We start from the raw sequence: 25,658 nt of genomic DNA, 5'->3' as shown, positions 1-25,658 counted from the left end.
AATGGCAAATCCAAACTGCATGCTCTGGAAGCAGCTTGAGTTTTAAAAGGGAAAGGCTTCCATCTACTGGATTCTTTGAGTAATAGTTGGAGAGTTCACAGTAGATTTTCATTTGTTGTTGGTAATGCATAACCTGACATGTCTACTTAGAGGTTTCATAATTCTTTTAAATGGCATTTTATTTCAAGAATCTATTGGTTAATGAACACATTCAGATTTTACAAAACATAAACCCCACTTTTATGTCCCACAAAGCAATCAAAAGGAATATATAACTTGCCTTGCTTTTCATTTGGAAAAAGTGATACAGAGCAGTAGTATATTCAACAAAAGTTTTATTTACTGAGAAAATACATTATAAAATAACTTTTCCTGCAATGTCAAGATGATTATAAAAAATGAGGTGTATTTTTATACAGATGGTCACTTCACTTTTTTTCATTTCTAAAAATCTTTTCATGAGGAAATCTCATCTTCATTCAAGTGCCCCTACTCTGAAAAGGAAATGGCGACCCACTCCAGTATTCTTGCCTGAAGAACCCCATGGACAGAGGAGCTTGGTAGGCTACAGTCCACGGGGTCACAAAGAGTCGGACATGACTGAGTGACTTCACTTTCACTCTGAGTTCAGCTAATGCTACTTAATGACATATCATCTTGCTCATATGTTGCATTACCCAGTTAGACAATAGCAGGGTTCTTTTGGGGGCCTATTTTGAAGCACACTAGAGGATATATATACAGTTTAAGATAATTTATGTACTACTTCTTTTCTGTAGTCTTTCACTGAGTCAGTACAAAGAGGTCATTTTTTTCCTCAGTAGAGTTGGATTCTTAAAAAGAATGTAAGTGTTTAAAGCTTTTATTTAAAACAAATTAATAGAATGCAGATGTGGGTGCAGCATAACTCTGGGGTGTCTGGTCTTATGTCACAATCATACTGAAGATCTTTTACAATGAATGAAAGTGAGCAAGAGTCGGCAGGTGAATATCTGTATATAACTATGGCCATTATGTGTAAAATAAAATTTTAAAATCATGATAATTTTTTTACTTCAAACTCATAGATATCTAAGACAGATCTGTGGGTTTTTTATGATTGCATGAGGCTAGATTGAGGAAATAAAGCAGAAAAATCTTAAGTTGTGTCTCCTAAGCTACAACAAATGTCTTAAGAATTCCCAGATGGATTCTCTATGGTTTTAACTAACTCCTTCCTGTCTAAATTAGTGAATATAATTTCACACCTAGAAAAGAATATATTTTGGTAAAGTAGAATTCTGTTAGGGTTGTGATAGACTTCATTTTGAAAACTCTTAGCACCACAATCTGGACTATACTAGAATGTGAGGACCTAACCAATGAAGATATGAAGTTATTAAGTGCACCTGCAAGATTTCCTAAAGTAGGACTTTTGATGGCAGTGCAATGATTTGCTGGGAATAGCAGGTGATGTAAACAGTTATGTTTACATACATGTTAGCTTGTTAAGTGTATGTAACAGATATTAAATTATAAAATGATGTGATAATAGTTCCTCTTTAGTAAGGATCTGTTTTACCTTTGTGTATTTTCCTCATTTTGAGTTTTCTGGGTTCTGTTCATTATCTCTTTCTGTGACCAACCTTTTCATATATCTGTCACTCAAATGTTGATTGATTTTGGGAATTTTTTTATTTTTTAAAGTAGAAGATTTCTTGGCATTTGATTGAGAGGTCATTTCTTTGCAGTTAGTCCACTAAAAAATCAAGTCCAGACCCTCTAAATTTAACAATAAAGGAAGAATCACTCTACAACCTTAGTCTGTACATTAACCTTAAATTATTTAAAGGAAATCTTACAAAGAAAATAAAAAGTCATATAGAAGTAGTTCATCTGATTTAAAAGTAATAGTTCATTCACACATTCACATAACATTCATTATTTAATATACACCAGGCTTTCTTCTAGGTCCTGGGGATGTCGGTGCACATGAAACAGACAAAAATCTTATTTTTATGAGCTTACCTTGTAGCCTGAAGACAAACAATAAATGAGATACATAAGTAGTATGTGTGATTATGATAGCAGCTAAAGGTATCAGTAGATAATGAAAGGGAACTAGGTGGAATGGTGATGCTATTTTAGATAGGGTAGTCAAGACAGGCCTCACAGAGAAACTGTAGTGATATGAGCATCCTGGCACAGTGGCCTCTTGCTGGAACAAAGCTCAGGGGTCTCTGAGGACATGTCAGCCTTTCAACATCCCTTTTTAGCTGACCTACCTCCTTGTGACCAGGTGCACATGAACCCCATAATCTGGGAGTACCCTGGAACCCAAGCAGACTACTCAAATTTCAGATCCAATGACCATCTCACGTCCAGTTTCCTGTCCAGGGAACTGATACAGGGAGTACCAATTCTCTGTAAGAGAATCCTATTCTTTGTTATCCAAAAGGCTGACAAAGATCAAAACAGGTTTCTCTGCTACACCTGCTCAATGTTCAGATTAAAATTATTTGTTCCAAATGATACTGTACTCTTCTGGGGCTATATTATGAATGATCTGAAATATGTCTTCTCTTGAGATAATCTAGAAGTGTGTATATAACTAATATTTTATGTTACAGAGAATGGCTTCTTCATGAACTTCCTTCTAATAAGAGAGTCTGACACTAACTCAAACCTCTACTTTGTAGACAATATCTCATTTTTTCACAATAATTCTATGAATTAGTTACAATTATTATTTGCACTGAAACTTACACAAGTAGTTTATTCAAGCTCATATGGCTAGTATGTGAAGGACTGGAATTCATACTCAGGTGGACCATTAACATATTCAGTACTTCAAAATTATCATTCAGCTTCTCTTTTGTAGGTTCCTAATCTAATATAGTTGACACATGCATGAAAATTGTATTTCCTTTTTTATGTTAAACAGTGCAAGGGGCAGGTTGGTTGCAATGATTTCTTGTATTAGAAAGGTATTATTTAAAGTTATGTATTACAAAATCAGAATTTTTCTCTGATTAACCATTGATATGTACCATTCTTTCATATCTTTACATTGTCTTACATAATTAAGAATCTTCTTTCTGCACTTAAAATTTGATAAATTTTGATTTTTAAAAGAATGATAAATGCCCAGTTTTATGAAGATTTATTATGCTATGTAAAATGGGACTATAATAGCAGCAGTAATTTCACAGAGCATGTAATATGTGGCTGGAAATATATAATGTATATTTAATAGATGATACCTAGCTCTTTTAAAGCAGAAAACAAAACTAAATCAGCAACATTTTTCTTTTGAAAACCACCTAAATTTTAGTCATTTGCCCATCTCGGTAGGACAGTTGGAAAAATCTGTATTTATGCGTGATAATAAAACATATGTTGTATTGGCTAAGGACTAACAGAATGTCCTAATAAAATAAACCCACCATGCAAAATTCCATGTAGCTTTTCCTCCTTTTTAAAAAAGCTTTAAATTGGATTTTTATTAACAAGGTTTGAGAACATGTTCTTAATTTTTTGTTGATGTTACTATTAACCATCTTTAAGGGTAGAAACATGAGTTATGAAGCTATGAGTGAAGTTAAAACATTGCTTTAGTGCAAATACTTTTAAAGTAATTCATCTTTGGTCTATTAACATTGCCAATATTCTCCCACTTTTCAGTTCCTTAGAAGGCTGTTGGATTCTCATATTTCTGAAAGAAACTTGAAATAGATATTAAATGTAAAAGCATACTGATGTGTTAATAATTACTAAATAGTATTTAATTACCTACTATTACTCAAGTCCTGTAGTGTCTTTATTCTGTAAATGTTGGAAACAGCTTGGTTTATTGTCAAACAGAAGTCTATAATTATACCATTTAATAACCATACAATTTTAATATTCTTAAAAATTTGTGAATTTGGTAATACTGCCTTGCAGAGTACTTCTTAACTCAGTAAAACTAGGTAAGAAGGAAAAAATACAAGATTGAGGACTACATAAAAAAGATTAAATGGGTTAAGACTGGTGAGCCCTGTGAAACTATTAATAAAACAGTCCTAATGACTGTTATCTGAAGTAGCAAATATCTTAATCCATGACTCAAATTACTAAAAATTGCTCTAAATTTTTTTCAAGCCAGCAGAAAGATGTAATTATATTTTAAAATATTTCTCACTCTTATCTAAAATTTCAAAAAGTGAAATGAGACTGTAATCTGTTATTAGATTATAAAATACTTGACTGCAGAGTTTATATAAATGAACAAAAGGCATTTATAATTCTTTGACAATAGTTAAAATATTTGAACTCTCACTTTGTGCCAGTGTACTTTGCATACAATACCTCATTTTTTTTCACAATAATTTAGTGAAGTTACAATTATTATTTCCACTGAACCTTACACAAGTAAAGTAGTTTATTCAAGTTCATATGGCTAGTATGTGATAGACTGGAATTCATACTCAGGTGGATCATTAATACATTCAATACTGAAATTAGTAATTTAAATCTCTATTGGTCTAGTTTTCAACCTAATACTTTTTAGACTGCAGTATGACATTACAGAAAAATAATGGTAGAATATCTTCCTTTATATAATTCCTAAATGGATCATGTATTGATACTTCCAAATTTTCAACTTTAAAAGACTTTTTGACAGTATATATTAAGAAGTAAATGATGATCTAAATAATTTCAAAATATTTAATCTTCTAGGAAATTTTTATAAAATGTTAGAGGACTTAATGCCATATCAAAAAGAAGATACTTCAAACAGTCTGAAACAACTCAAAAGGGCAATACACTAGTTATCTATTGATGTGTAAAAAATTACCACAAGCCTAGTGGCTTAAAACCATACATATTTTATTATCTCACATGTCCTGTGGGTCAACAGTCTGGGTAAGGCCTAATGGGGTTCCCTACTCATGGCTACAGTCAACAAATCAGGGTTCTGTCTCATCTCAAGGCCCAAGCAGGGAAGGATCTGCCTCCAAGTTCACACGATTGTCAGAATTTAACTCCTGGCAGATGGTCAGAGAGAGAGGTGTAGTTCCTTGCTGGTTTTGCCAGCAGTTTCATGCCATGTGGTCTTCTCCATCTAGAGAGTGCATGTTGTAGCTTACAAGGCAGCTTAATTTACCAAAGCCAATAGGGGGAGAGACAATAGGAAATATGCTAGCAAGATATTAAGTTACAGTCTTAATGCAACACCGTCACCTTAGTGAAATTCCTTCACCTTTGTCTATTCTCTTGGTTAGAAGCAAGTCACAGATTCTTCCCACGCTCAAGGAAGAGGGACCACACAGGCCCCTTCCTGAATTACAGGAAGTATGGACAGTCAGGGCCATCTCAGAGTATGTTTGTCCCAGAAAATAATTATGAAATAAAGAAATGACTCACCCTTGGTAGTAGCCAAAGAAAAACAATTTTTCCCCCCAAGTGTTCCTAAAAAATAAAACCGGATTGCATTTTGTGTAACACCAACCCAACTCACTGTCTCATCTCATCCATAATTCATTAACATTTTAGCTCAATGCTCTCTTCCTTGGAGAAGCCTCCTTACCTCTCCTCTCTTCTTTACACCAGTGGATCAGCTGCCTATTCTGTGTTTTTATACCTTGACCATCTCTGAGAAACATTTGTAGTTTACATTTGGTAATTTTCATTTGTGTAGGTTACTTGATTAACTACTAAGTTATGAGGGAAGAAACTGTGATATAGTTTTTGTTCAACACTTTATTTCTATCACAGAGCACAGTATATAACATAGAGAGAGAAACAATGAAAACACACTGGATGAAGAAAAAACAAAACAAAACAAAACACTGAACTGGAAGAGACATAGGTTTCAATGAGAGCTCTTTCATTTATCAGCTGTGCTACTTCATGTGAGTCCAGTTAGCTTTCTGGAAAGGTCAATGAAAGGTCAATTCTACCTCAGTTATAATTTTGATGCAAACCTGTGGTTTTATGGGCTTCCCTTCTGGCTCAGCTGGCAAAGAATCTGCCTGCAATGCGGGAGACGTAGGTTCGATCCCTGGGTTGGGAAGATCCCCTGGAGAAGGGAAAGGCTACCCAGTCCAGGATTCTGGCCTGGAGAATTCCATGGATCATATAGACCATGGGGTTGCAAAGAGTTGGACATGACTGAGCGACTTTCAGTCATAGTTTGTGGTTTTATACAATCGTAAATCAGTAAGTTTTTGCTGCATATCCCCCCCCTTCCCAGAGTTTTCAGGAACTACCACTTTTATTTTTTGATCAATGATTTTTGACGTTTTAACCTTTCCGCAACAATCAAAGGCAGAAGACAGGAGAAATAATGTGAGATACTTAAATCAACATTTGCAAGTTGATTTATAACTTACGAAACACTCCTGATATTCTTCAGTTTGTATATTTGAATACCATAGCTATGGTATGATTCAAAATGCTTTTCTTTCCCCTAGAAAAATCAAACCCTCACCAGGAAATAACTACATTAAACACATGCTATTCCTTTCAAGATGCTGGCATTCTTCCTTCTCCTTGAGCTGCCCAATTGGTCCCATTATGGTCCCAGAGGGTTTGTTGAATTAAATGGTAGTATAGACTCAGATCGATGACATCCTAAGAAAAATACAAAACTCTGAAAAAGAGAGGCATGTTAGAGTTCTCTGTGTTACAGAGTACTAGACTATAATGTAGAAGAATATTTTAAAATCACAATAGCACAGCTGACACACTTGGCCTGTTTTCACCATTACTGAATGTGGCCCTTCCTCATAACTGCTGAGAGATTCTCCTATTAAGCAGTGTTGTCTGGTTTGTGAACTGTATCCTATGTATGCAATAAACTTTGGTTTGCTTTCACTGTCAAGTCTTTGACACGGCTGGTGCTAGAAGATAAATACTGCGTGGGAAATCCAAGAGCAATATGTTACTCTACCTTTCACCCGAATCTTAAGTCAAACTCATGCTTATTGAAATTTTTGTCTTGGGTTGCTCCACAGTAAGAGTGCACAGTGTCCCAGAGGTAACTAATGATTCTCCTGTAGCCTTTTCAGCTCACTCATTTATAGTAGTTCAAAACAGAAGAGGGAAATTTGTTGACAGTGGAAATTGAGAATATTTTTATAATTTTTATTTCAAAACAAAAATAGACATCTTCTTTTAGAACAATTTTTCTTCTTTTAATCTGAATTTCTACTGTTATTATTAGTGTATCTTCTTAAGTGAAAAACCGTAATTATGGAATTTGTGGTATTTCTTGTATGACATGTGTCAAAATCACCATAATGCAAAAACCTGAGAGGAAAATGTAAAGTGCAGAGATGTGTGGAGCTTCAACTTCATTTTCCTAGTTTACTTTGGGGTTAGAAAAATGTTGGATAGAGGTCTTAAATGATACCTGCAGGAGTACTATTCTGAGAAGACTTAGAAGTGATGTATGCTATGCTTCTCACTGAAAGGGCATCAGATCAGATCAGTCACTCAGTCGTGTCTGACTCTTTGCAACCCCATGAATCCCAGCACACCAGGCCTCCCTGTCCATCACCAACTCCCAGAGTTCACTCAGACTCACGTCCATCAAGTCAGTGATGCCATCCAGCCATCTCATCCTCTGTCGTCCCCTTCTCCTCCTGCCCCCAATCCCTCCCAGCATCACAGTCTTTTCCAATGAGTCAACTCTTCGCATGAGGTGCCCAAAGTACTGGAGTTTCAGCTTTAGCATCATACCTTCCAAAGAAATCCCAGGGCTATTCTCCTTCAGAATGGACTGGTTGGATCTCCTTGCAGTCCAAGGGACTCTCAAGAGTCTTCTCCAACACCACAGTTCAAAAGCATCAATTCTTCGGCGCTCAGCTTTCTTCACAGTCCAACTCTCACATCCATACATGACCACAGGAAAAACCATAGTCTTGACTAGACGAAACTTTGTTGACAAAGTAATGTCTCTGCTTTTGAATATGCTATCTAGGTTGGTCATAACTTTCCTTCCAAGGAGTAAGCATCTTTTAATTTCATGGCTGCAGTCACCATCTGTAGTGATTTTGGAGCCCAGAAAAATAAAGCCTGACACTGTTTCCACTGTTTCCCCATGTATTTGCCATGAAGTGATGGGACCAGATGCCATGATCTTTGTTTTCTGAATGTTGAGCTTTAAACCAACTTTTTCACTCTCCTCTTTCACTTTCATCAAGAGGCTTTTTAGTTCCTCTTCACTTTCTGCCATAAGGGTGGTGTCATCTGCATATCTGAGGTTACTGATATTTCTCCCAGCAATCCTGATTCCAGCTTGGGCTTCTTCCAGTCCAGCATTTCTCATGATGTACCCTGCATATAAGTTGAATAAGCAGGGTGACAATATACAGCCTTGACTTACTCCTTTTCCTATTTGGAACCAGTCTGTTTTTCCATGTCCAGTTCTAACTGTTGCTTCCTGACCTGCATACAGGTTTCTCAAGAGGCAGGTCAGGTGGTCTGGTATGCCAATGTCTTTCAGAATTTTCCACAGTTGATTGTGATCCACACAGTCAAAGGCTTTGGCATAGTCAATAAAGCAGAAATAGATGTTTTTCTGGAACTCTCTTGCTTTTTCCATGATCCAGAGGATGTTGGCAATTTGATCTCTGGTTCCACTGCCTTTTCTAAAACCAGCTTGAACATCAGGAAGTTCATGGTTCACATATTGCTGAAGCCTGGCTTGGAAAATATTGAGCATTACTTTACTAGTGTGTGAGATGAGTGCAACTGTGCGGTAGTTTGAGCATTCTTTGGCATTGCCTTTCTTTGGGATTGGAATGACAACTGACCTTTTCCAGTCCTGTGGCCACTGCTGAGTTTTCCAATTTGCTGGCATATTGAGTGCAGCACTTTCACAGCATCATCTTTGAGGATTTGGAATAGCTCAATTGGAATTCTATCACCTCCACTAGCTTAGTTTGTAGTGATGCTTTCTAAGGCCCACTTGACTTCACATTCCAGGATGTCTGGCTCTAGGTGAGTGATCACACCATCGTGATTATCTGGGTCATGAAGATCTGTTTTGTACAGTTCTTCTGTGTATTCTTGCCGTCTCTTCTTAATATCTTCTGCTTCTGTTAGGTCCATACCATTTCTGTCCTTTATTGAGCCCATCTTTGCATGAAATGTTCCTTTGGTATCTCTGATTTTCTTGAAGAGATCTCTAGTCTTTCCCATTCTGCTGTTTTCTTCTATTTCTTTGCATTGATCGCTGAAGAAGGCTTTCTTATCTCTTCTTGCTATCCTTTGGAACTCTGCATTCAGATGTTTATATCTTTCCTTTTCTCCTTTGCTTTTCGCTTCTCTTCTTTTCACAGCTGTTTGTAAGGCCTCCCCAGACAGCCATTTTGCTTTTTTGCATTTCTTTTCCATGGGGATGGTCTTGATCCCTGTCTCCTGTACAATGTCACGAACCTCATTCCACAGTTCATCAGGTACTCTACCTATCAGATCTAGGCCCTTAAATCTATTTCTCACTCCCACTGTATAATCATAAGGAATTTGATTTAGGTCATACCTGAATAGTCTAGTGGTTTTCCCTACTTTCTTCAATTTAAGTCTGAATTTGGCAATAAGGAGTTCATGGTCTGAGCCACAGTCAGCTCCTGGTCTTGTTTTTGCTGACTGTATAGAGCTTCTCCATCTTTGGCTGCAAAGAATATAATCAATCTGATCTCGGTGTTGACCATCTGGTGATGTCCATGTATACAGTCTTCTCTTGTGTTGTTGGAAGAGGGTGTTTGTTATGACCAGTGTGTTCTCTTGGGAAAACTCTGTTAGCCTTTGCCCTGCTTCATTCTGTATTCCAAGGCCAAATTTGCCTGTTACTCCAAGTGTTTCTTGACTTCCTACTTTTGCATTCTAGTCCCCTATAATGAAAAGAACATGTTTTTTTGGTGTTAGTTCTAAAAGGTCTTGTAGGTCTTCATAGAACTGTTCAACTTCAGCTTCCTCAGCATTACTGGTTGGGGCATAGACTTGGATTACTGTGATATTGAATGATTCGCCTTGGAAGCAAACAAAGATCATTCAATCTCTGTTTGAGATTGCATCTAAGTACTGCATTTCGGACTCTCTTGTTGACCATGATGGCTCCTCCATTTCTTCTGAAGGATTCCTGCCCACAGTAGTAGATATAATGGTCATCTGAGTTAAATTCACCCATTCCAGTCCATTTTAGTTCGCTGATTCCTAGAATGTCGACATTCACTCTTGCCATCTCTTGTTTGACCACTTCTAATTTGCCTTGATTCATGGACCTGACATTCCAGGTTCCTATGCAGTATTGCTCTTTACAGCATCGGACCTTGCTTCTATCACCAGTCACATCCACAGCTGGGTATTCTTTTTGCTTTGGCTCCATCCCTTCATTCTTTCTGGAGTTATTTCTCCACTGATCTCCAGTAGCATATTGGGCACCTACTAAGCTGGGAAGTTTGTCTTTCAGTATCCTATTATTTTGCCTTTTCATACTGTTCATGTGGTTCTCAAGGCAAGAATACTGAAGGGGTTTGCCATTCCCTTCTCCAGTGGACCACATTTTGTCAGATCTCTCCACCATGAGGGCCATAGTTAAGTTGTTGATTTCCCACACCATTCATCTAATATACAATAGAAGTGCACAGGCTCAGACAATAACTAGCCTGGTCTTCTATGTGGGGGTGATGTACCACTTGAGGTCAGATCCACAGTAAAACAACTGCAAACATAATAGGTAACACTTGTGAAACACTATGTATCATGAACTATTTAAGTGTTTTACATGTTAGCTCATTTAATAATCACATTAACACTCTGAGGAAGATGGGCATAATGCCCATCAAATAAAGGAAAAAACTAGGCCTAAGAGGTTACATATATAGGTCAATATCACATATCTAGTATACTGCAGAGCAGAATTCAAACCCAGGAAGTGAGAATTAGTCTCTAAGTAAATCATTGTGCTCTTAATCTCCTTTAATCATATTTCTATATAGTTAGAATTATATTCCTTTGCTGAATAAATATTTAAAAGGTATAGAAGTCATATATATATATACACATACAAATATATACCCACCCTTATGGCTGAAAGTGAAGAGGAACTAAAAAGCCTCTTGATGAAAGTGAAAGAGGAGAGAGAGAGAGAGAGTTGCCTTAAAGCTCAACATTCAGAAAACGAAGATCATGGCATCTGGTCCCATCACTTCATGGCAAATACATGGGGAAACAGTGGAAACAGTGTCAGGCTTTATTTTTGGGGGCTCCAAAATCACTACAGATGGTGACTGCAGCCATGAAATTAAAAGATGCTTACTCCTTGGAAGGAAAGTTATGACCAACCTAGATAGCATATTCAAAAGTAGAGACATGACTTTGCCAACAAAGGTTCGTCTAGTCAAGACTATGGTTTTTCCTGTGGTCATGTATGGATGTGAGAGTTGGACTGTGAAGAAAGCTGAGCGCCGAAGAATTGATGCTTTTGAACTGTGGTGTTGGAGAAGACTCTTGAGAGTCCCTTGGACTGCAAGGAGATCCAACCAGTCCATTCTGAAGGAGAATAGCCCTGGGATTTCTTTGGAAGGTATGATGCTAAAGCTGAAACTCCAGTACTTTGGGCACCTCATGCGAATTGACTCATTGGAAAAGACTGTGATGCTGGGAGGGATTGGGGGCAGGAGGAGAAGGGGACGACAGAGGATGAGATGGCTGGATGGCATCACTGACTCGATGGATGTGAGTCTGAGTGAACTCCGGGAGTTGGTGATGGACAGGGAGGCCTGCCGTGCTGTGATTCATGGGTCGCGAAGAGTCGGACATGACTGAGTGACTGAACTGACTGACTGACTGACATATATATACATATATATACACATAGTAGGGTTATGTTTTGTTAGGCTAAATAATCAAGAATTGACTCTGAATACTTAATATTTGTTTGAAATGTGCTTAACAATGTAATCTCAGTTATTGCTTTAGTTTATAAAATGTACTAAGCAATTCACACTAGTCTTCCTGAGCCATGTTAGTAAAATTTTGCTTTTTTTCCCTCAATAACTCACAATCCAAAAACATAATTACATTTCCAGTTGGCTTTGCAGACAAGGCTGACAAAATACAGACTAGGAAAATGCACCTAAATATTTAAAATTGTTAATGATATTCTTTGTTAATGAAACATTCTGGAGCCAAATATTACATACAATTATTTCTTTTTCTGTCTCTTTCTGTCTCAATTCTTTTAGTAAGTATTATGTAGTAATTTTTAAAAACTTTTATTTATTTATTTTTGGCTGTGCTAGGTCTTTGGTGCTCACAGGCTTTTTTCTAGTTGCAGTGAGCAGGGGCTACTGTTCCTAGTGGTGCATGGGCTTCTCATTGCAGTGGCTTTGGAGGCTTCTCTTGCTGCAGAGCGCAGGCTCTAGGGCACACAGGCTTCAGGAGTTGTGGTACACAGGCTCAGTAGTTGCAGCTGTGGGAGATAAAGCTCACCAGCCCAAACTCAAGGAATGGACTTGGAGACATGAGGTGCACCAAGAAGCAAGGCTTTAATGACAGTTTTGCAAAATTGGGTGTCTGGTGGGAAGGCACACCAGAGTTGTTTCAATGGGGTTCTTAGCCTATCGGCATGCAAGTCCCTCCCAGTTCCTCACTGGCTGAGTACTATGAGGTTAACAATCTTTCAGAGGAAGTCACCTGGATTTATTACTCTCCCTTTGTCTGGATTTTCCGGCACAAGTATCTTAAGAGCTGTAACATCAGCAGGCCATCACTCTAGGCTAGTTGTCCTTGAAAATGGACAGCTTTAAGTTTCTATTTCTTAAATACCTCTCGTGATCTAGAGCATAGGCTCAACAGTTGTGGTGCACGGGCTTAGCTGCTCCACGTCATGTGGGATCTTCCTGGACCAGAGATGGAACCTGTGTCTCCAGCATTGTCAGGCAGATTCTTTACCACTGAGCCATCAGGGAAGCCTCTGTAAAGCAGTAATTTTAAGTCATGAAAGTAAATAGAGATGTACTACTTACTATTTACTTCTTAAATAGAGAAGTACTTCTTTTTAAAATTTTTATTGGAGTATAGTTAATTCACAATGTTGTGTTAGTTTCAGGTGTATAGCAAAGTGAATCAGTTAAAGATATACATGTATCTACTCTGTTTTGTTTTGTTTTTTTTAGGTTATTTTCCCAATAGGCCATTAAAAAGTCAATGGCACCCCACTCCAGTACTCCTGCCTGGAAAATCCCATGGACGGAGGAGCCTGGAAGGCTGCAGTCCATGGGGTTGCTGAGGGTCGGACCCAACTGAGCGACTTCACTTTCACTTTTCACTTTCATGCATTGGAGAGGGAAATGGCAACCCACTCCAGTGTTATTGCCTGGAGAGTCCCAGGGACGGTGGAGCCTGGTGGGCTGCCGTCTGTGGGGTCGCACAGAGTCGGACACGACTGAAGTGACTTAGCAGCAGAGTTTCTAGTACTATAAAGCAGGTTCCTATTAGTTATCTGTTTTATATATAGTAGTGTGTATATGTCAATCTGAATCTCCCAATTTATCCCTCCACCCCTTACCCCCTGGTAACCATAAGTTTGTTTCTATATCTATGACTCGACTTCTCTTCTATAAATAAGTTCATTTGTACCTTTGTCTTTTGCTGTTGGACTTAGGTCACTATGACAACCTCTAGGTCCATCCATGTTGCTGCAAATGACAATATTTTGTTCTTTTTGCTGAGTAATATTCCATTGTACATATGTACCACATCTTCTTTATCCATTCCTCTGTTAATGGACATTTAGGTTGCTTTCATGTCCTGGCTATTGTAAATAGTGCTCAATGAGCATTAGGATGCCTGTATCTTTTCAAATCATGGTTTTCTCTGGTAATATGCCCAGAAGTGGGATTGCTGGGTCATGTGGGGCTTCTATTTTTAGTTTAAGGAAACTCCATACTGTTCTCCATAATGTCTGAATCAATTTACATTCCCACCAGCAGTGTAGGAGAGTTCCCACAATATACTTCCTACACAGGAGACAGTGAGAGAGAATGATAGGGAATGAACATGAGAGAAGAGACAGCATATGTCAGAGATCAGTATAATTGATATTTAAAGATTGACTATTGGCACTAGGTACTGTTCTAGGAACTGAACATAAATACACCCATCAACAAATACATGTATTGTACTGACTACCACTGTCTTGGTTTAATTACAAACTTGCAATGGAAACTTGCTAATGAAAAAAATTGAAAAGCATATAGTATTTCCCCCCATGAAAGTTTTTTCTAAGAGGATCAATCTATGTCCTGTGAATGACTAGTATTTTTGTTTATAGGGAAATACAATATAGTCATATTTCTCAAAATGTTCTCCACAGAGTATTCTTATCACAAAATCTGGGGGAAAGGACAGTTAAATTTGGGAAATATCATTTTAGATTTCCAAAATGCACTGTAACACAGTAAAGGTTATGAGAAGTCTTGTAGTAGATACTTGTTTGACTTTTAACTCATTGTTTCTATTAAAACATGACAAGCTAACAAATGTTTAATATGTGCTACGTCACTTCAGTCGTGTCCAACTCTGTGCGACCCTATGCACTGTAGCCCTCCAGGCTCCTCTGTCCATGGGATTCTCCAGGCAAGAATACTGGATCAGATCAGTCGCTCAGTTGTGTCCGACTCTTTGCGACCCCATGAATCGCAGCACGCCAGGCCTTTCTCCTCCAAATGTTTAATATACTTCATCTAATTTAAGCTCTCATCATTTAAAGATCATTTTCTTACATGCCACTAAGATAAAGTCTCCACTTTATAATGTATCACTTCCTTTTCACTTAAAATTATTTTGTCCCTATTACAGGAATTCTTTCAGACATAAACTGTTCAGATAGCTTTTTGATCATGTCATTCTTGTACTACACAAAATTTGTTTTAAATAAGCAAAATTGGTCAAGCAAGTTTCTCACATTTGGAATCTGACTCTTTAGAATCACTTTCCAATGCTTGCCATCCACTATCATTCTCAGTACCATGAAGATGACTGATAATGTGAGTTTCTTAAAACATTATTATTCCTGGGATTTTCCTTGAAGTCCCTAAAATCATTCACTAAATTTTCATCTTAGTACTTTCTTGATCTTACCAGAAGTATTAAAGTTTTTAGACAATAATCAGGATGTATTTAAATGCTTATTGATTTAAAATTTACATTAATTACTAAACCTGTAATTGGCTACAATGAGAAAAACAAGTTTGTACATGTTCAAGTAGTGTCAGCTGCACTGACGCTGATACAGTGGCTTCTCCCCTCAAGCAATTGTAAGATCCCATTTACTATATATATATATATATATAAAAACTCACTACTTCAGAGAAGGTAATAATAATAGTATTATATGTGTCATGAAACTGAAGAAATAATTATATCCAGCATCCTGCAGAATGAGGGACTGATAGTATAAAATTTGGGTAGCATTTTATGGAAATATTTTAGTTGATCATTAAATTGCACACTGAAACCTTCTGGCTTGTACTTAATTCTCAAGTCAATAAAATAACTCTCAATTATGTCATTACGGATCATTTATTTCTATGAATTCAAGTTCATCCTGCATCTTGGATCATGTTGATCTGTTAGGACTGGAAAAGTTTGCCAAGTGGAATCTATCCTTCAAGGAATGATAATTACCATGTTGTGTTCCACCATCCACGGAAAGATATCTCTATACAGGTTTCAAAATTTCTCCAGTTTTCTTCTTCTTTTTTTTTTTTTAATCTAGTAGAATGGGCAAGGGCTTGGACTATGATATTAGATGGATGTGAATGCCTTCTAATCCTCTCCTGATATTTTCTAAGCAAGCTTGAGCATATTTAATCTTTTAAAGCTCCAATTCTTTCATCCTTAAACAAACAAACAAAAACAATAATAGATAGGGGTATGACAGAGATTTAATGAGAAAATGTATATGAGTGTCTATAGTCGAGTTTGGGCTTCCCTGGTGGCTCAGCAGTAGAGAATCTGCCCTGCAATGCAGGAGCTGCAGGATACATGGGTTCGATCCATGGGTTGGGAAGATCCCCTGGAAGAGGGCATGGCAACCCATTCCAGTATTCTTGCCTGAAGAATCCACAGATAGAGGAGCCTGACAGGCTGCAATCCATAAGAGTCACAAAGAGTCAGACATGACTTAGCACACACACATGCATAGTATAATTTTAAAAGAAAAACATGAAGTGAATATATTTAAGCATGAAATAAAATACACCTGGACATATATATATATATATCTTGGTATCTCTAAGCATAATATGAAGGGTAGAAAATATAAAGGAAAAGATTTTTACTATGTGTCTCTAAATTTGAAGTTAGTCTCTTATAGGCAGCATATATAGATCTTTTTTTGTTTTTGTTTTTAGTCCTCTGCTACAGTCTTTTCATTGGAATATTTAGTCCATTTAACATTTAAAGTAATTACTGATAGGTATGTACATACTGACATTTTGTTCATTGATTTCTGGTAGTTGTTTTTGTAGTTCTTTTTGCTTCCTTTCTTTTGTGATTTGATGACTATGTCTAGTGTAATGTTTGAATTCCTTTGTTTTGGGTGTGCATGTATTCTAGGTTTTTGGTTTGTGGCTAGTATGAAGTTCATATATAATAGGCTATATATATATAAATATTTTAAGTTAATGATCTCTTAAGTTTTAATGCATTTTAACAATGCTATATTTTTACTCCCCCTTCCTGTTTAATGTTAGTAACATATTTTACACTTTTTTGTTTTAAATATCCCTTACTTATTGTATACATAGGTGTTTTACTACGTTTATCTTTACTACTTTAACCTTCCTACTACATTTAGACGGAGAAGGCAATGGCACCCCACTCCAATACGCTTGCCTGGAAAATCCCATGGACGGAGGAGCCTGGTAGGCTGCAGTCCATGGGGTCGTGAAGAGTCAGACACAACTGAGCGACTTCACTTTCACTTTTCACTTTCATGCATTGGAGAAGGAAATGGCAACCCACTCCAGGGTTCTTGCCTGGAGAATCCCAGGGAAGGGGGAGCCTGGTGGGCTGCCGTCTCTGGGGTCGCACAGAGTCGGACACGACTGAAGTGACTTACCTTACCTTACCTTACTACATTTAGAAGTGGTTGATTTACTCTGTGGTTGCCTTCACCAATGAGATTTTTCCTTTTGTAATTTTTATGTTTCTAGTTCTGGTCTTTTCTGCTTATAGAAGTCTCTTCACCATTTCTTACAAAGCCATTATAATGGTGCTGAACTAGTTTAGCTTTTGCTTCTCTATAAAACTCTCTCTCTCTCCTTCAAGTCTGAATGGTAGCCTTTCTAAGTAGAATATTCTTTATTATAGTTGTTTTCCTTTCATCACTTTGGGTACAGCATGCCACACCCTTCTGCCCTGCAATGTTTCTGCCAAAGTCAGCTGATAGCCTTTATGGGAGTTTCCTTTAAAAATGTAAATACCTGTTTTTCTCTTGCTGTTAAGGTCTGCTCTTTTATTTTTTGCCATTTTAATTATAAATTGTTTTGGTGTGGATCTTTTTGAGTTCATCTTGTTTGGCACACTCTGTGCTTACTACATCTAGATGTGTGTTTCCCAGATTTTGGAAGTTTTCATCTATTATTTCTTCAGGTAAGTTCCCTTACCTTTTCTCCTCTTAGGACTCCTAGTATGCAAATATTAGTATACTTGCTGTTTTCACAAAAGTGTCACAAACCATCAGCGTATTTTCTTTTTTCTGTTCAGCTTCATTGATTTCTACTACTCTGTCCACTGATGTTTATCCTCTGTATCATCTGATCTACTGTTGATTCCTTCAAGTATATATTTTATTTCAGTGAGTGCAATCTCAGCTCATTTTGAATCTTTATATTTTCTCTTTATTAAAATTTGCACTATATTCAATCATTATTTTCCCAAGTTTGTTGAACATCTTTATGATTATTACCTTGGCATCTCTGTCAGGGAGGTTACTTATCTTCACTTTTCTATGATTTTGTCTCATTCCTTCATTTGGACCATATTCCTCTCTTGCCTCATCTTACTTAATTTTCTGTGTTTATTTCTAGATATTAAAGAGGTTATGTCTTAGTCTTTGAAATGTGGCCTCATTTAGGTGAATTCCCCTGGGGCCCAGAGCACACACTCCTCTGTTCACTAGAGCTTTGTGCTCTTTATGCTCTAGCATGTTTCCTTCTGTTTTGACAGCCAGTGGCTGTTTGCTTGCTCTTAGGCAGGGCTGGTTCCTGGCCATGTTAACTGCCAGGCCTTGCTTAGTGTGGTGGCTATTGGCCCACTAGTGGACAGGTTGTGGAAAGCTACAGAGCCCAGTGGGGTGCAGGGCTGGTTCCTGCCTGCTGGTGGGCAGTGCCAGGTGTTGAAGGGACTGGCTGATGCCCAAGGATGCCAGGCTTGGAGCTAGCCCAGTGATGGTCCAGGCCAGGTGCCAACATGGCTGACTGTGTGGCCTGAGGGGTCATGGGACTAGTGCTGGCCTGCTGGTTTGCATGGCCCAGTCCCCGCTCAGATATCTGCATGCCATGGGAAATCAGGGCTGGTGCTGGTCCACTGGTGGGCAGGTAAGTCCCTGGCACTTTAAGGGTGGAGGTAGGATTTCAAAATGTCACTTGCCAGCAATTGTAATACAGCAGTAAAATGAGCTCTCGAAAATAGCTGCCTCCAGTGGCTGTGTCCTCCTTCATCCCCAGAAAGCTCTCCAGGATTAGCAAATGGGTCTGACTCAAGCACCTTTCAAACTACTGCTTCTATGCTGATTCAGATTGTGTGAGATATTGCACAAACCCTTTAACAGAAAAGTCTGTTTCCTATAGACCTCCCACTTCCTGAACATAAGCCCTGCTGGTTTTCAAAGCCAGACATTCTAGGGGCTCATGTTCCTGGTGCAAGATCCCTGGGCTAGGTAGCTCAACATGAGGCTCAGACCCCTCACTCCTTGCAGAAAACTTCTATCATTGTGATATCCCTCCCATTTGTGGGTTACCAACCCTGAAAATCTGGGTCCTAACTATACTGTCTCCACCATTCCTACTAATCTTATTGTGGTTTCTTATTTTTAAATTTTTATTGTATATTGGAGCACAGCTGATTAACAATATTGTGCTTCAGGTGTACAGCAAAGTGATTAGGTATACATATACATGTATCTATTCTTTTTCAAATTATTTTCCTATCTAGGTTATTACAGGATATTGAGTAGAGAGTTCCCTGTGCTATACAGTAGGTCCTTGTTGCTTATCCATTTTAAGTATTAATATAACTGTGTGTACATGTTAACCCCAAACTCCCAACGTATTCCTCTTCCCCACTCAGTTAACTATATTTTTTTTCCTCTAAGTCTGTGAGTCATAGTATTTAGTTCCTTCTTTATGTCTTTAGTTGGAATAAATATTTTTTGCTAGTCTTCTGGTCCTTCCCATAGATAGTTGTTATGTAAATAGTTGTAATTTTGGCTTGTCTCTGGGAGATGAGTTTAGGGTCCTCTTACTCCACCATCTATGTCACCTTCTGACCTGCCCAGATTTTTGATGATAAAGATCAGATTGATATAAATAGAGAAGTTTTCTGATATTCACTTCTTCTATGCGATACTGTACTCAACAGAAGCTATGATCTTTGTACAATTCATTATATCATTTTTATTCCATTAAAATAAAACTGAAGTAATAATAGTAAATGATAAGTTCAACAGATAATCACTGTGTATTATTAGCTGGCATGGGTCATCAGCTGCTTAATATAGTTCTAACCATTGACTTCCTAATGAGCAGTTATGAGCCTGGGTAATTTCTGTGCATATTAAGAATGACTAAAAATTAAAATGGCAGGATAAGAGTAGTTTTAAATTAAAAAAAATTCCAACTAATCTGTTAAACTTCTTACACATATAGTACTTAGATACTCTAGAATGCAGTAACCCCTGGTTGGCCTAAAAATTATCTTTTTATTATACTTGAGAAGAAATGCAGATTCTTATTCAAATAACCCTTGATGACAATTTTTTAAGTAAGTAACAAAGATAATTTTCTCTTTAAGAGGAATTTTGAAAATATAAAAAATTTTTAGCTAAAACTATACTCATTTAATATGCAAGCATATTGTTAATATCTAATTGTATATGGAAAACTGATTAGTTTCACAGTTTTAATTTTTATACTTAAGGATAAAATAGATTTTTAAAGGTTTTTTTCTTTCTCTTCTTTTAGTAGCAAAGGGAATGCACTGCTTTTATATTTCAGTTATTTTTGTTCCACACATTTACTCAGTTACAATGATAGTGTAAAAAATTATTTATATTTTATTTCCATTTCCCATATTTTATAGACATTTCAATACAGCAATCATATTTTGTCAATTAGGTATACCATTGATTTACTTAAAAATTCCCTTATTGACGGAAATTATTTCCTCTTTTTACCACTTTAAGCTATGCTACAATATGTATTTTTATGCACAAAACTCAAGAGCTTTAGTCTAAAAGCAGGTATTCTCTCATCAGGTACCTTGATTATAGGTAATCAAAACTGTTAGGCTTATTAGGTATTTACTTGGGAGGAACTTATTTGAGATTATGATGATCTTCTATTTAAAGAATTAAAACACAATTCTTCTACATATCTAGATTATCTAGATGAATACTACCATGAAATAGATTTTAACATGAATAAAAGGTTATTAAATAAAGTAACTGCCCATAAATGTTATAATTTACCTATTAATCAAACCTGCAAATTTAGAGTTAGAGTACTTTTTTATTCTAATTATTCTAATTCATCATGAAACTCTAAATGTCAGAGCTTCTCTAGCATTTGTTCAACTTCCATTGAAAGATTTACATTAAAAACCTGTAACTCCTGTAAGCTGCTTTTGGAAAAAAAAACCATAATGCATTAAGATTCCTTCTATTGCAAACTTCTTCCCTCACCCTATTTTTGTCATAGCATGTATCACCTTCTAATGTATTACTGTTTACTTACCTCTCCTTCCCCTACAAGGTAAATTCCATTGAGGAAGATACATTTTTTTGTTCACTGACATATCCCAAGTGCTTAGAAAACATGCTTTGTGTAAAGGCTGGAACACGATAAATATCTGCTGATTTAAATGTTGGCTTGGCTTATGCTATCTTTGTCTCTTTCCATTTGTTTATCTTATTCCTGTGTTTGCTTCACTATCTTAGAAGGCATTCTCTATATGGTAGCCTCAGAAGCTCCAGGCTTTAGTCATCTTTACAGCTAGCAATTCCAAAGGAAAGAGAATTTCTACTTTCTAATAGTCCTAGAAAGTTGTCTGAGTATACTTTTATTTATTTATACTTTTATCACATGCCCAGTCCTAAGCCAGTCATTATGATAGGTTGTAAGTAACAATGAGAAATGGGTTGCTTTGATTGTCTTGGGGGTTACTCAGAATTTGACCTGAGGAACAGCAGCATCCCCTGGGAGCTTGATAAGTATGTAGACTCTCAGGCCTCAGTATAGACCACCTGAATCAGAATGTGAATTTTAACAGGATTCACTAGTGATATGCCTTTATTTTGTGATGCTAGTTGGAGCTGGAAAGACAGGAAGGGATATGAGGTCAGTAAGTCACACAAAGTGAAGGTGTGACGGTTGCCCAAAGAAAACTTGAATGCTGTTACCAGTATGCAAAATGGATGCCAGGCAGTCAAAAGCAGCAGGTATCCATTACAATATGCAATATGTATTCAGCAGGCCATCCTAAAAGAGATCAGTCCTGGGTGTTCGTTGGAAGGACTGATGCTGAAGCTGAAACTCCAATACTTGGGCCACATCATGAGAAGAGTTGACTCCCTGGAAAAGACTCTGATGCTGGGAGGGATTGGGGGCAGGAGGAGAAGGGGACAACAGAGGATGAGATGGCTGGATGGCATCACTGACTCGATGGACGTGAATCTGAGTGAACTCCGGGAGTTGGAGATGGACAAGGGAGGCCTGGCATGCTGCGATTCATGGGGTCGCAAAGAGTCAGACACGACTGAGTGACTGAACTGAACTGAATTATTATATACCACACACAAGATACCTTAGGAATCAAGAGATTAAATTATTTGTCCAAAGCTCTTCCTGGGGAGGCAAAGAGAATTAACCTGTATAGGATATCAAGTACTAACAAGTATGCTGGAGAATAAAGAATAATGGAAGGATAGAGCATTACCAAGATGATGGGAAGGGTGATCAGTTTAGAGAGGAAAGTCAGGGTGAGCATGAAGAAATAAATTTTGATTAGAGATTTGGAGAAAGAGAAAAAAAGCAAGAAAGGGTGGGGAAGCCAGTTTTGCTACAATGAAGTGAATACAGGTGATTAATTCAGAGATAACCAAGGGTCATTTCATAAAGAAACTCTGGCAATGATTATTGATATTGTCAATTATTTCTAGAACAATGGAAAATTGTTGGAAGCTTTGCAGCAAGCGAACACATGATTTTATATTTCAAATATACTGTCTAGAGAGCAGGCAATAGTAAATAAAGGATAAATGGAGAAATACAAGATGTCAGGGAGACTAGTTAGGAGGTGATGGCATGCTTAGGCATGCTTAGTCTTAGGCAAGAGATGAGAGAGAGTGAGACCAGGATGGTAATGGGGATGATAGAGGGGCTCGGAATCTATAGACAGTCCTTGACTCATGATGATTTGACTAAAGTTTTCAACTTTATTATGGTGTGAAAGCAATAAGTATTCAATAAAAACTGTACTTGTGAAACTTTAGAATTTGATATTTTTCCAGGCTAGCAACATACAGCATAATACTCTCTTTAGAAGATGGGCTACCCCAGCACCCAGTCAGCTATGTGATCAGGAGGGTGAAAACAACCGATACACTTAAAACGATTCTCTATACATTTGGTCACCCTGTTTTCCGCTTTCAGTATAATATTCAATAAAGTATGTGAGATATTCAATTTTTATAAAATTGGATTAACATTAGATGATTTTTCCTAGTTGTAGGCTAATGCAAGTGTGCTGAGCACATTTGATGTAGGCTTGGCTCAGCTGCAACGTTTGGTAGGTTAGGTCTATTGAATGCATTTTTTTTTAACTTAAGATGGGTTTCTCAGGATGTAACCCCTCTGTATGTAGAAAGACCCATATTGTGGATTGTTAATGAATTGAATATGTGTGTGAGATAAAAGAAATACTCCTATGATTTTGCCTTGAGAAAATGGGTGGACACTATTGCTAGTTACTGGAGAATCTTAAAGATGGGTCATGTGGAAAATCAAGAGAACCTTTTTGTAATGTTAAATTTAAGATGCAGAACTGCTGAATTAAATCCTTTGAAGCCACATTGCCTTTTTTTCCGGGTCCAAAAGAATTTTAAAATTTTAAAAGCCACCTATTTGTGTACCACTAAACAAAAAGAATTTCTTTTAGTAATCTATTTTGTAAGTGTTATTGAACCTCTTTTGAAGGCTACATCCAGATTGGAGGTTCTGGATACAATTACTTTGAAAGGAAGTATTTGTCTACAAAGCCCAAATATCTTTTTATTTTCGTCCAAACACTAGCTAGAAAAATCAATATTTTATTGTAGAAGGAAATGGTTTGGCTGCTTAAGCATTTGGGGAAAAAACAAAATTCTGAAAAAAACCAAACGGGTGGTGAGGAGTGGGAAGGACTGGCAGGTGATAAGCCTCAAGAGTGCGGCCTCATTTGAAAATAGTAACCTAAATAATGGTATTAGTTACAGACATTTAGACTGTCTAAACAATTGTTCCTTTATTACACATGACTAATAGACTTTGCCGCTTGGTTGGGATAGCATATCAAGACCGGGCCACTTTTTTCCTGCGCCAAAGTGTGGTTGCTTACTGCTCTTAAACACGTTAAACAGAGATCTTTTCAAAATCTAAGAATTAATTGTCATCTTATAACAGTTATTTAGCCACTTCAATTAAATGTTATTTTAATATTAGTAATGAGCAATTCATGTCACTAAAATTAGTGGTGTTATTTTTATTTCTCAACTAAAAATCATTCTATTATGATCCTCAATGGAAAATTCATTTTAAATTCATATATTCTACTATTAAATGAAGTACAGTTAAGCAATTTTAATAATACACATGTGAGTATATTTCATTTGCTTGTGGTTTCTTTATGCTTATTTATTTACTAACTTACTCAAGGATTTGAAGTGGTTTACACTAACTTATAAAACAGGGAAAACTTAGTAAAGAAAAAGTTAGGTCCTAAACCTAGATAAAATAAAAATTCAAGAAGGAAAACTTAGAACACAAATGTGTCATCCATTGTGAGGGTCATTTTATGTATATTTCTCATGAAATGCACAAGTAGTGAATTAATGACACTAAAGGAAAAATATGAGGAATAAAAATAGTGAAGCCACTGAAACTTTCATTAAAAAGAAACCACATTATCACACAGCTCAATTAAGCTTTCATTATGAGATGCTAAATTAATACCAACTTATACTTACTTGATTAATTATTCAATTTAAGAAGTACATGTACTTGGTGATAAATATTTACATTTTAAGTCATAACCAATGGAAAAACTTTTTAATGTACTAATTGGATGTTAGCAAGAAATCAGTATAGTAGCAGCTGCACATGCAATTCAATTTGATGAAATTTTAATTATAGAGAAAAAACTGATAGCAAAGCAGAGTGAAACAGTGCTAAAATGAAAATAGCATAAACAGATTTCAATGTTTCTCTGAAAAATTCCAGGTGTTGTCAAAGTGGATTACGGAGATGTGTCAGTCAGAAAAACACTAAGAGAAAATCTGAAGTGTAAGCCCTTTTCTTGGTACCTTGAAAACATCTATCCGGACTCCCAGATCCCAAGACGTTATTACTCACTTGGAGAGGTATGAATTATTTATTTTGGTTAAGTTATAAATATATTTTGCAAAAAGAGCAACTTCTAAGGAGATCAATATTTTTTATATTATGAATACAATGCTTTAAGGGTTTTTAAACAGACCTATTATAAAAGACTTCTCGTAAATTACAAGCACCATAAAGGTCTATATCACTGGGATTTATAAAAAATAAAAACACAGTTTAAGGTGGAATAAATAGTATTTTCTTGTTTCTTTATAAATAGCTCTTAAACTTTTTAATCATATGGAATTTAAAGTCTTTGAGGTTTACAGCAAATTTTGAGTTTTTCTTTATGTGGGCTATAAGTGTTAATATTTACTGTGGGATAAGAAACTGGAAACTTTATTAATTTACTAATATAAGTAACATATTTTTGGAAAAGTAAACTTTATAAAGCAAAATAAAATAGTATGAAGATTAGGTTAATCTACATTTTTTTATAAATTGCATTAAGAACTGGCCAAAAAGAGGTAGCTGGATTCTTGTATCTGCTTTGATATTCAGTCTATTATAATATAGCACACCAGGTAACCAATTGAAGATTCTCTATACATTCATGAGAAGTAAGGGTGAAAGATATTATCATAGTACTATTATCAAAATCATACTGACTTTGTACACACATGGAGAACCCCTGATCTGTTCCATACTTTTTCAAAATATTATCTTTTTTAATAAATATTTTCACTTCTTAGAAAGTTTTCACTCTCACTCATCCAGAATCTACTTTTTCTAATAACCATATACAACTCAGAGGACAAACCT

General features: G+C 36.6%; 1 protein-coding gene across 12 annotated transcripts in view; it reads left to right on the top strand.

Annotated features, from left to right (window-relative positions):
* Positions 1-25,658, top strand: part of GALNT13 (polypeptide N-acetylgalactosaminyltransferase 13) — a 952,843-nt gene that overhangs the window by 861,893 nt on the left and 65,292 nt on the right. For all 12 annotated transcript variants that reach the window (XM_055572535.1, XM_055572540.1, XM_055572532.1 and 9 more), the window contains one exon: positions 24,738-24,877. In XM_055572535.1, coding sequence (XP_055428510.1) covers positions 24,738-24,877 — 140 coding nt within the window. The remainder of the gene's footprint in view (positions 1-24,737; positions 24,878-25,658) is intronic.

Source organism: Bubalus kerabau, chromosome 3 (genome assembly GCF_029407905.1).
Source record: "Bubalus kerabau isolate K-KA32 ecotype Philippines breed swamp buffalo chromosome 3, PCC_UOA_SB_1v2, whole genome shotgun sequence".
Taxonomy (NCBI): Eukaryota; Metazoa; Chordata; class Mammalia; order Artiodactyla; family Bovidae; genus Bubalus; species Bubalus kerabau.
Note: the sequence above shows the minus strand (reverse complement) of the source record. Positions and strands in the feature narration are given on the sequence as shown.